We start from the raw sequence: 12,405 nt of genomic DNA on the forward strand, positions 1-12,405 counted from the left end.
ACCATAGCATCTGTGCTCACAAAGTTTGTGATCTTCAGTTTTAATAGATACAATAATCTTTATAGGAGTTGGTGATGTCACTGCGGGAATGAGATAATCTCAGGTAGTAAATCTCTCTTTACTAGCAATAATAAAGACAACGAGCTTGCTCTTAAATTTATTTGGCACCTATAGAACATACCTCACCGTAAAGAGCATTAAGTTCAACTCTTAAAGCCTTTGAAGCCCAGACACAAAAAGGGTTTCATTGTCAGGCCCCTGACTTGTGATTTAGCACGATAAAAGGTCTGGGAGCATGGGGACGAAACGTTCAAATGTTCCTTCTTCCCGAGTTCTCTACGTGCCAGTTAAATTACCGAGTCACATGCTGAAAAACTCCCAGTTAAATCAGCCTGGCTAAAGTCATAGGCACAAAAAAGCCCACCTTACTGTCTGGGTCAAGTATTGAAACATACACGAATATATTTTAACACAGACCCAATGGACCATCTGTAGTTTTAAAAATGTTTGCAAAGTAAGTTAAAATGTGCCATTTTGGGCGCACGTGAAAAAAATCTGTAGCAAACTAGGTCCTACACGGTGTGTGGTTATTGGCCCATACTACAGATGGACACAGACGAGAACCACAATAAGCGTTTCATGTAAGGAAAAGAAAATGGAAGGAAGGAGAACTCTCTAAACCAAACATCAATAGCTGAAAATTGCACTAGCTTAAGACGTTCTTCCCTCATCTCCACAATAACTGAAATACAGGATTCATAGGTACTATAATAGGACAAACAGGGAAATCAGGAACAAATGAAATGATTAAAAAAATGATCTTAAATACCTAACATCGTGCGCACCAGATCGGCTGACACCATACTTTTAAAACATTTTTTTTCTAAGTTTATTCATTTATCCAGAGAGAGACAGAGAGAGAGAGAGAACTGGGGGAGGGGCAGAGAGAGAGAGAAAAGGAGAGAGAGAGAATCCCAAGCAGGCTCTGAGCTCCACAGAGCCCGATATGGGGCTCAAACTCACATACTGGGAAGTCATGACCAGAGCTGAAACCAAGAGTCGGGTGCTCAACCGACTGAGCCACCTGGCGCCCCAGCTCACACCATACTTTACTCGATATCCTTGAAACACAAGAGTTCTCAGATTGACAGAAAGATGGCGGTCACGATGGCCAAGGCCACACAGTGAATTCTGTAGTCCGTCCTGCCTGTGGGGCTGCTGTGTTGAATTTGACCTTGGCCAGCCCTCTCAAATTAATCAGGTACGAACTCATCAGTCGGTGCCTCCTCGCTCTGCTGCGGGAGCAACAGCAAACTGGACAGCTACTCCCGTCCAAGCAAAGGGAAGACTGGGTCCAATTCTACACTTCACACCACAGGAACATGGAAAGCCCAACTTCAGGGCTGGTTCCCTTGACAACACGTCCCTTCCTAAGCACATTCTTTGGCTCTGTAACAGGGCCAAAAATGTTTTCAAAGTCTAGTTAAGGGGCGCCTGGGTAGCTCAGTCGGTTAAGCGTCCGGCTTTGGCTGAGGTCATGATCTCGCGGTTTGTGAGTTCGAGCCCCGCATCGGGCTCTGTGCTGACAGCTCACAGCCTGGAGCCTGCTTTGGATTCTGTGTCTCCCTCTCTCTCTCTGCCCCTCCTCTGCTCGCACTCTGTTTCTCGCTCTCAAAAATAAATAAACATTAAAAAACAAAACAAAACAAAAAAAACAAGTAAAAGTCTGGTTAATTTAACCACGGTTGCAAAATGTACTTGGTGAGACAGTAAACTGTTTGGCCGGGTGGGGGAAAAAGGAGAGTCCTCAGCAAAGTAAAATCTGAAGCTCTTTGCAAGAGAATAAAATAAAATAAAATAAAATAACACCTTGCCCATTAACAGGATGCTTGAATTTGTTTAGAGGCTAAAAGAAATAGAACATCTGGAAGGGTAACAGAAATATTCACTGTTTTCCAGGATCTTGTCAAACATTAAATAACCTTAAGTAATTTTTCAAACTTCTTATATGAAGGAAAACAGTTTTCTTCAGTTGTTACTTCTGTTTGTCTTCTCATTGGTCAGTGAAATTCTGTGCGATCAGAGTCCGGAACGGGAAGGGGAAAGAGTGTTGGCAATCCAGCAAGATATGAAGGCAAACCCATGGGTGACCAAGACCCCCTACGGCACGATTTGTCTCAGGAATGCAGGACCGATGCCTTCTAGCGCTAACTGCTCCTTTGAACGTGTGAAGCACTTTTCAGTGCCAAGAGGACCGCCTTCGTGTCTTCGACTGCAAGACTGAGTTAATAAATATTGTGTTAGATAGGGGCGCCTGGGTGGCTCAGTCAGTTGAGCGTCTGACTCGCGGTTTCGGCTCAGGTCATGATCTCATGGTTTGTGGGTTTGAGCCCCGCGTCAGGCTCGGCGCTGATGGTGCGGGAGTCTGTTTGGGATCCCCTCTCTCTCCCCCGCTCTCTGCCCCTCCCCGACTTGTGCTCGCTCTCTCTCTCAAAATAAACTTATTAAAAAAAGATCTTTTATTAAAAACCTATTGTGTTAGACAGATTCACACAATCCTATGAAATGCCCAATGCTTCATTCAAGCAGTGAAACAGGACAATTAGAGTGAAATGTGACTCTTCGCCCGGTTCCAGAGCAAAAAGCATCCAGATGCTGCAGAAATAGGAACCTTAGGGTTTATGCTCAATCCCATCGCCAGCCTTCAGGGCCTCACAGGACCGGTTTTAACTTGGGGCAACAATTAAAAGCAAGTGCAAACAATGGTCCAGTAGCCACACCTTGGTCAAAGGTGGCAGAAAGTTAAGTCAGATCGACTGGCCTCTGTGCAAACAGGTTCGTTTGTTGATTTTTTTTTTTTTAAGCATAATAAGAAGAAGCATTTTGCACCTAATTCTGGAGGGGAGTGGGAAGCAGGCTGTACAATGTGAAAGAAATGCAATTGGGATGTGGTTCAGAAGTCTCTGAGAGTCAGAATTAGTGAAGAGAAAAGTTTAATTTGAAACTGGAAAAGGCCGATCTCCACAGAGAGACTCCGGTCTTAGAAAACTGCACCATTAAATGACCACAGTTTACGTTCTGAAATTCAAAGAGATGAGCCCAGAACGGAGCAAAAAATGACATGTATCCCTGTGAAAACCAATCACAAGTTCTGGGTCTTAGTCCTTGGATTGGAATCTCATGTCCCATCATTAGGAACAGGGTTGACCAAGAGTCCTTTGACCCCATCCTTCCCACCTCTCTGACCTTATCATGCACCCTTTTCCCCTCCCAGATAGCTACCTCATCCCTCCAACAACCCAGCTTGTTTCTGCCACAGGGACTTTACACTTGCTACCCTCTTGTGTGGAAAGTTTCTCCCCCTCACACGAAGGGCTAGCTTCTCCCGCTTCAGACACCTTCCTAATTTTGCATGTGTTCACACAACACCCCCACACACACATGCATGCACACACGCCCTCACGTACTCTATACTCAAGACTCAACACCAGCGGTTAGAATTTTGTTTTGATTTTTAGGAGACATCTAGAGTTTCCTGTGGAAAGTAGAAACAGGAATGTAGAACAGTAGTATAATAAGAAAGAGGAGGAAACCTATGCACATGACCGCATAAATACAAAAGATCTGTATCCAGGGACGGAGGGCCTTGCCCACCGCTCCCCACACACAAAAAAGTGAACACCAGGGCACCTAACCACTCTTATCTCAGATCAGCAAGATCGTATCGTTCAACTACAGTTTTGAAAATTCATCACTGATACACGTTATACAACCGATATAAAAATACTGCATAAACTATTTACTGCAAAACATTATATAAAACAATTTTACCAATAGGAAAAGTAAATGGACAAACCAGTTGAGCAAGCAAGGCGGAATATTCTGCAAACAGAGAAACAAAATTAACCAAGAATGTGGATTTTTAAAGTGAAGATAAGAGGTTGGGGCACCTGAGTGGCTCAGTCGGTAGAGCGTCCAACTTCAGCTCAGGTCATGATCTCACAGTCCATGGGTTTGAGCCCCGCATCAGGCTCTGTGCTGACAGCTCGGGGCTTGGAGCCTGTTTCAGATTCTGTGTCTCCCTCTTTCTCTGCCCCTCCCTCGTTCATGCTCTGTCTCTCTGGTCTCAAAAATAAACATTAAAAAAAAAACAATTTAAAAAAATAAAAAAAAAATAAAGTGAAGATAAGGGGAGGAATATGAAGATACAACTATTTCTTTTTTAAAATTTTTTTTTAACATTTATTTACTATTGAGAGACAGAGAGACACAGAGCGTGAGCAGGGGAGGGGTAGAGAGAGGGGGAGACACAGAATCCGAAAGAGGCTCCAGGCTCTGAGCTGTCAGCACAGAGCCCGACGCGGGGCTCGAACCCACAAACCGCGAGATCATGACCTGAGCCAAAGTCGGTCGCCTAACCGACTGAGCCACCCATGCGCCCCAAAGACACAACTATTTCTGATACTGGGTCCTACCAACCCTATTGTAAGCAATCGTTCTTATTGTCTGGTGTAAGTACACATTGCTATTTAGGGCCTGGGGATAAATCTAATCGTGGAATGCTGCATAGGCATTTTATTCTTCCAAAAGATTCCATATTATGATTTATACGTGAACCCAACTGCAGTCAGGACCGGTTCGTATAGCACTTAATGAGGTAGATTCCTCCTGCATGTGAACGGTTCCTTAACCGTTCCAATTAGGACTTACAGAAGTGCGTGCACAAACCCCTTAAGGCAGGCCAGCCATTTATCCAAATTATATGGAGAAAGGGCTGCAGCCTGGCTCAAACCTAACACGCTGTGTCTCCATGACCTCTGTCGAGGTCAAGTCCGTCCCTAGTCTAACACCAGTATTCTTCAAACGGAATCTCAGAGACCTAGGAGCTTGGCCTTATTCCTTAGGTATCCAAGGGGCTCGGACACCTCTTCCAAGCAGAGCAGTTTACCATTGACGCGTGCATTTAAAAAAATACTAATTGACGATGTGCCAGGCACCATGCTCCCTTCCTCCATTTTATGTACTTAGACTGAAGAAAAGGTCTGTCTGCCAAAGTGAGGACTGAAACTCATTTGTGGGCTTCTTTCCACTGATAACATCCCACGATAGCCGACCCATGATCTGTCTACAGGACAAGCAGACGGGGAAGCACGCAGGGGTGTCAGCCCTGGGAAAAGAGACCCGGGTGCCAGACTGACCCAGAGAGAAGGAGGGGTCTTCAGGAGAGAGAGGAAACCACTCCAAGAGCAGGCTTTCTTATCATTCCCTGGGGCTGGCTAGGTTTTCTTTGTAAGAGTCCTGCATTCCAAACACCAAACTCTTTTGCAACAGGGGTAAACTCTCTAAAGACTTTTAATGCGTCTTGCAATCAGCGTTCAGCTTGATTTATTACAAGAACAAACACAAGAAATTATATCTGATGTGGACGAGTCTGGGCCAGTTAAATAGTCACAAATACCATGGTGCTAATGAGGCCAAAGTTCCAGGCACAATTCATGTACAGGCCAGCTAAGTGCTAGGTTCTGTGGCTTCAAACTGCACTCATGAGCCCAGCTGGTCGTTTCAGACATTTCTACCCCTGGAATTAACATAATCTGTAGGCATGGGTGGGTGGGTGGGGGACGCGGAGGGAGCCGGTACAACCCAGAACAAATCTGGGAAGTACATGTGCCAAGACTACACGGTGCCATCATTTTTATCTACAGACAGAATATTCTGGTAACAACCCAGGATGAGCAAAATACTACATGCCAAAGTAAAAATAATCTTCTGAGACTCTTGGTAAGTTAGCCCCTTACTTTCTCAACTCCAGGCCTTAGGTGTTCATGACAGGTCCCTACGCCTGGGAATAGGAAAATAAAATGCAAATTAAGTCATTTAAAATATTGTGCTTCATTATCTAATGAATGGTGAAAAACAGTCAACTAAAACTTAATCGAACACACGCTGTGCTGGGCACTATGAAGTGCTTTGTATGTAGTAGCTTGTCTAATTCCAGTCACCATCCACGAAAGGTTCATTCATTCACTGGACAAATATTTACTGGCCGCTTACCATGTTCTGAGTATGGTTCTGGGCGCACAGGGACACCTCAGTGAAGAAATGAGATCAAAGCCCCCGTATTCAGGGATAAAAGAAACTACAGCAGAGAAAATTTTGCCCAAGGTCCCAAAGCGAGGAGCTGGGATTCAAATCCAGATAGTGTGGCCCCAGAATTCCTGCTCGTAACAACCACCTATTTCTGCTGAAAATGTTTTTCCACCTAGAAGCAGGAAGCCTCAAAGAGGACCCTAGAGTCACGGAAATCTGACAGTAAGAGGGAAATGCTGTGTACCATCTAGTCCAAATATCATGCGTGCCCCACCTCCCCGCTGCCAAACCCGTGGAAAATATCTCTAAAACACAACGTTCTTGGGGCACCTGGTGGCTCAGTCGGTTAAGCATCCAACTTCGGCTCAGGTCGTGGTTTCACGGTCTGTGAGTTCAAGCCCTGCATCGGGCTCTGTGCTGACGGCTCGGAGCCTGGAGCCTGCTTTGGATTCTGTGTCTCCCCGCCTCTCTCTGCCCTTCCCTGCTCGTGCTCTCACAAATAAATAAAACAGTAGACAAAATTTAAAATCCAACGTTCTTTCCCTCTGAGCCCAGGTGCTGCCCCCACAGTGCTCCAAGTAGCCACCGCCTGCCATCTGAACCACGTCCCCATTATACAATTATCGAATTTCCCGAGAGGCTAAGACCTCACGCAAAGCCACGAGGCAAGTGGCTGGGTGTGGCGAATTCGGCATACGTCCACTGACCCTTATCTCCACTCTTCACCATCCCCTTTAGATTATGAATACTTGCCCACACAGCGGTTAGTGCACAGATTTCCCAGTGGACCACACTGAGGATCATACGGATTCCAGACACAGTAAGAACAGTTAAAAAAGCAAAACAATTTTACAGTTTTCTACCACCAGCATAATGACCCGATGTCATGGATTCTCACTCAAGTTACAAAAATAAAAACGGCAACAACAAAAAAACTCAAAGAGGTAACAGGGAAGCTTAAAGAAGTCTTTAAGCTACAGAGTCTGTCATGTGCAGTATTAATTTACAGGTTTGTTGGTTTGTTTGTTTTTAATTTCCAGTTTGGGAACTTTAAACGCGCCCCCCTCCGTCCCCCACTCCCCAACCCCCATCCCTCCATCTACTTTTCTGTGTGTATAGGGCTTTAAGGATAGTTTCAGTGAAAAAGTCAGGTACGGAGAACTCATAAACCCAGATTTCAAATACCACGCAACAGAAAGGGGGCAGGGAAAGCCTGGTTCGAGTTCTGCTAACAAACAGCAAAGCCCAGCAGACTTCAGATTCCAGAGGCTGCCAGACGGGAAATGACGAGGCCAATCCAGTTTGGAGTCCGATGGCTCAAGTAATTAGGGAGCTGGAAGGGCTTTGTGGTTTGAACAGTCGATGACCGGGGTCAAAAGGCATTGGCTCTACTTTGGCTAACGTACTGACAGATTTCTTGGCCTGAAGAAGCCCTATCGGTTTTCCGAGCAACAACTCACACGGAGTTTAATTCCTGAATGGTTCGCAAGTATCTGCCGGGCAACTGCACTGCTCTAAATTAAGCTTCTTAATATCGAGTGAATCCGTGTGGCATTATTCCAGGTAACTGTTTTTTCGAGAGCTAGAAATCCTTTAGGTGAAAACATCGATACATACGTACGTGTGGTCCAGGGATTGTAACTCTTGTCTCTTAAAAACACATACAGATATGTGATTGAAAGAAAGACCTTCTGATGGTGGTGGGAAGGAATCTGATTATTGGGAAACACTTCAGATCATTCAGGAAGGACAAGGGATTGAGGTGAAGCATGAGGCAAGTGGCCAGAAAATCCAGCTAGCAACGAGAAGGAAAAGTCAGAGAGAGCCGTCCCTGCTGCAAAGTGCTGGGCTGAAATCAGGGGCCTGCCTTCTCGGCCCGGCTGTCGGATCTAAGGTGGTTCTTGCAATTAGTGATAGGGACAGTGCAAGTGGTTTCTGTGCAAGATGTGTGTTTTGACTACCTTCATGTGTTTTACAAGCATTCAAAAAAAAAAAAAAAAGAAGAAGAAAACGTCTCTGCTGCAGTGAAGTTTCATTCATTGAACATATACTTATTGAGCAATTCCTATGCAGTCCCTGGTACATCAATGTATTTACAGCAAAGGAGTGTGGTTACGTGACGTCAGAAATAAACTGCCTAAGCATGAAACCAAACTTTGTTTCAACTCCCGATTTAACCAAATGCAATCAAGTCACTAAAACGGAATCATGTCACCAATAAGTTCTAAGATCCGTCCTTTCAGTATTTTCGGTAAGTGAGTTATCCACCCATACGCAGAAACCCGGGCTCAGGTTACTCACCCAGCTCGCTCACTTACAACGAACACAGCCGACACGAGTTTCCATTAAGATTTTGCCTAGCGAGCAATAAAGGTGTGTGCAGAAGAGTTTCCAAGTTTTATGAGGAAAAAGTGCAATATACCTTATGCAGAAATACTCCGGTTTAAAGGCCAAATACTTCCCGATGATAAAAGAGTCAAAGATTATTAACGCCATTCAAGAATCCGCCCCCCGCCCCCGCAAGTGATTCTTCGCAAATTCTCACGACATGAAGCCCCTCAGTGGGCTGACCGGAGATCTGGAAAGAGGAGGGCAGACCTACCTGCTGTCTGTTGTTGGGCATGTGGGGAAGCATGGTGGACACGTGGAACATGACTTCATAGTCTTTGTACGTCGTGTAGAGGGAGTGAGTTCCTGTAGAATCAGCTAAAAACAGAGGATGATGACAAAAATAAGCCAGGCAAGTGCAAAAGTCAGCGATGTGACACTTAGAAGGTCGTTTTGCCAAAGGCAATTCAATTGCAAGCAACAAACCACCCAACCATAAACCACAAGTGTCCTGGGTGGCCACTCTGCCCTCTCGCTGCATGCTGTTCCTGCCACTTCTAACCCGTGTCTAGCGGCCACCCTGCCCCACTTGGGGGTGTGTGTGTGTGTGTGTGTGTGTGTGTGTTTACGGTTAATTCTTGCGTGATTCTTGGGCACCTGATCTTCCAGAACTCAAAAAAATGAAACGGGACTGAGTTAATACGGAAATGAGAACAAAATAATATTCAGGATTTCTTTCCCTGAATGATGTAATTAACTTTCTTCTCTTTTCAACAGGCAATGTAACGATGAAGTCCTATGATTAAGACGGCAGAGAATGAAGGTGGTCTCTTACTGTATATTTTGCACTGGCACATGTTAGAAACCATGACATCCGAGCCCCTCTTAATCATACAGCTATTCACCTTCTGAAAAGCAGAATGATTCTTTGCAAACTCAAAATCCATCTGTATTAGCAACAGATGATCACAGACGCAGAGTGTCAGGAACCTGAACCAACACAGTGACTGTAAAACACTTAAGTCACAATTTCACGGTGTAGTTTCGAAACACTTTGAATATGGATAAATAAAGACAAAAAGATACATGGAAAATAAGATGCAAACAGAATTCGGGGCCGCCTTTTTCAATCTTTGGCCAACATATAGGTTTATGTTTCTACCTTATAAACAAGAAACAATGCTATTCGGGGTCATTTAAAACGGAGTTTATTTCATTGTGTTTGTTGGGGAAGATCTAGGTAATCACCTTGGGTTAACTTTTTTTTTCCCTTAATCTAAATATTTTAATTTACTTTAAAGACATGAATACATCTAGCATTCGTGGGCCTTTATGATTTTCTTCCTGAGTCCTGCAGTTTTTTTTTTTTTTTTGAATATTCATTCTGACTCAGAAGCAGTCCTGAAAGTTTTTCTAGAAAAAGCATCACATACAGTTTTGCAGAGTCTGAGGAGGTACTCACAGAAGGCAACTGAATGGAAAAAGGGAAGAATTTAAAATGTTTACATACGGATACTGACAAATCAACTTGCAGATGGTAAGAGAGGATATTTCTCTAATAAGCTGTGTATTTCTGGTCCCCAATAAAGCAATTTTCTCTTTTAACTACGTATTAAACACACATCTGTTACTTTTCGTAGGACTTCATGGAAAGTAACGTTCCATTCCAACTGGCTTGGCTAAAGAATGTGGCTTTGGAAGTGAGCAAGCACGGTCATAAGGGAGCAATGATTGTCTTCTTTTATGAAGAACTGACTGGCTAATAACAACATGAAGGCCAGGGGATGAGCTAACCCAGCACATTCAATGACTCCCATCACAACACACTGCTATTCAGATGGTTAAAATTCAGTTAGAGACATCCTTACAGGTAGTTTGTAGTCTAGACAACAGGTTTCAGCTTCAGGAAATTGCAGTGAAGGAAGAAAAATGCATTTTGGGGGGAAAACACTTTTAAAAATATGATCACTGGGGCGCCTGGTGGCTCAGTCAGTCGAGCATCTGACTCTTGATTTCGGCTCACGTCATGATCCCAGGGTCATGGGATCGAGCTCCACATCGGGCTCTGTGCTGAGCATGGAGCCTGCTTGGGATTCTCTCTCTCTCTCTCTCTCTCTCTCTCTCTCTCTCTCTCTCCTCCCCTTTGCCCCTTTGCCCTACTCACACTCTCTCTCTCCACTTTCTCTAAAATAAAAAAAAAAAAAAAGATCATCATTAGTCTATCCCAAACAGTACTATAAGATGGCCTTCTGAAATTATATATTCTGCAAGTTTTCATCATAAATATCAGTATGGTAATGGAGAAGGTAAACAGATGAGCTTGTTTGAGGATCTGCTGCAAATATTTCTATTGGGCAAGAGCGGCAGGCCATCATGGCGGACCCCAGTTTCGTCATTCTCTGCATCCAGACCGGAAGGGGCTGGGCTGCCCACAGCCTGGGGTCCGTACTCTGGTGAGCAGAGAGCATCTTAGTGGCTCATGATCATGTGATCCTACTGCGTTTCACTTTGTACCTGAGACAGAAAGAACACATTTCAAAGCCAGAAAGGACATCCCAGATACTCCAGCCCAACACTCTCAATTTTGCTTGTGGCCCAGATCCGAAGAGGGAGGACAGAGTGAAAGCTCAACTCCCAAAAACTTAAAAAGGAAGATTTTTTGTGTGTGTTCCATGAAAGACAAAATTTTATCTGAGCATTTCATGAAATGTAATTCTTAGAAACTTCCTCTTTACTAAAGGAATGTCTTAGACCTCACATCTCCTGGAACGCCTCACTCATAAAAATAACTTGGATTTGTTGATTATGAGAATCAATGCATCAAAATCTCGTTCTTACATTATCATTTCCCTGAGCAAAGGTGCTTAGTGCTACATCTGTGATGTAACAAGGACATCTCCTAGGTCATAAAAATTTAAAGCTGATGTCCATTCTTACACGTAGGGAAACATTCACATTATCTGTGTTGCAGTGTTACAGAATGGATGGATCAGAAGGTCTTACGGCGTTTCCTCAATCCACCCCGCTGAAGAAAGATGACAGGCATTCATGATAATGAATCCACATCAGCAATGACTTTCCAGGAAGGATATCCCTAAGGGCAGCATGCCCGCACCTCTAGGGGGTGGGTGGTGGTTTGCATGCAAGGGAGTTGGCCAAGAAAAAAGAAGAAAAGTCCAGCAAGGTCTCACCGATTTTTCTTAAAATATGTGGATATTCACAGTGGGCGTCACAAATTATTCTACAGTCTTTACAGATCTGAGGCATGAGCAATAGGCATTCAAAACAATAGTCAAACTCCAGCCCTCGCATGTGTGAAGGACACACAGGGGCCCGCATATGAGTTAACACTATCTTTCCAGGTCTTATCATCCATGTTCTAAACGTAACTTCCAAAAAAAACAAGATAAAAAGCCGAATCTGACTGATAGGTACACAAAGACCCAGCACCACCCTGATGTAGACAAGAATCAGTGAGGGTCCCAAGGTGACGGACACTGGGGACACACAGTCGTGGAACCTCAGATGGCCTCGCACGGATGCTCCCACGGGGAAAGGCCTCACTTCACTACCCCTACTAGGACTGGGTTGTGTGCTCTCCCACATCCTCCAATTGTAGAAACTACCTGCTCGTGTTTGTTTATTTATTTAATGTTTATTTTTAAGAGAGAAAGTGAGAGACAGAGTGCAAGCAGGGGAGGGGCAGAGAGAGAGAGAGAGAGAGAGAGAGAGAGGGAGACACAGAATCCAAAGCAGGCACCAGGCTCTGGGCTGTCAGCACAGAGCCTGACACGGGGCTTGAACTCACGAACCACGAGATCATGACCTGAGCCGAAGTCAGACCCTTAACCGACTGAGCCACCCAGGCGCCCCACTGCTCACCTTTTATTAAAAGAGCAAGCGGTTAATTGCTTGATAATAAGGAAAATTGTCCAAAATACACATAATTACTCTGGCTGATATTTTAAAGGCTGATAGCAATAAAAT

General features: G+C 44.4%; 1 protein-coding gene across 9 annotated transcripts in view; it reads right to left on the reverse strand.

Moving 5' to 3' along the window:
- Window positions 1-12,405, reverse strand: part of SIPA1L2 (signal induced proliferation associated 1 like 2) — a 222,990-nt gene that overhangs the window by 67,404 nt on the left and 143,181 nt on the right. For all 9 annotated transcript variants that reach the window (XM_053207440.1, XM_053207443.1, XM_053207442.1 and 6 more), the window contains exon 7: window positions 8,693-8,796. In XM_053207440.1, coding sequence (XP_053063415.1) covers window positions 8,693-8,796 — 104 coding nt within the window. The remainder of the gene's footprint in view (window positions 1-8,692; window positions 8,797-12,405) is intronic.

Source organism: Acinonyx jubatus, chromosome D2, assembly GCF_027475565.1.
Source record: "Acinonyx jubatus isolate Ajub_Pintada_27869175 chromosome D2, VMU_Ajub_asm_v1.0, whole genome shotgun sequence".
Taxonomy (NCBI): domain Eukaryota; kingdom Metazoa; phylum Chordata; class Mammalia; order Carnivora; family Felidae; genus Acinonyx; species Acinonyx jubatus.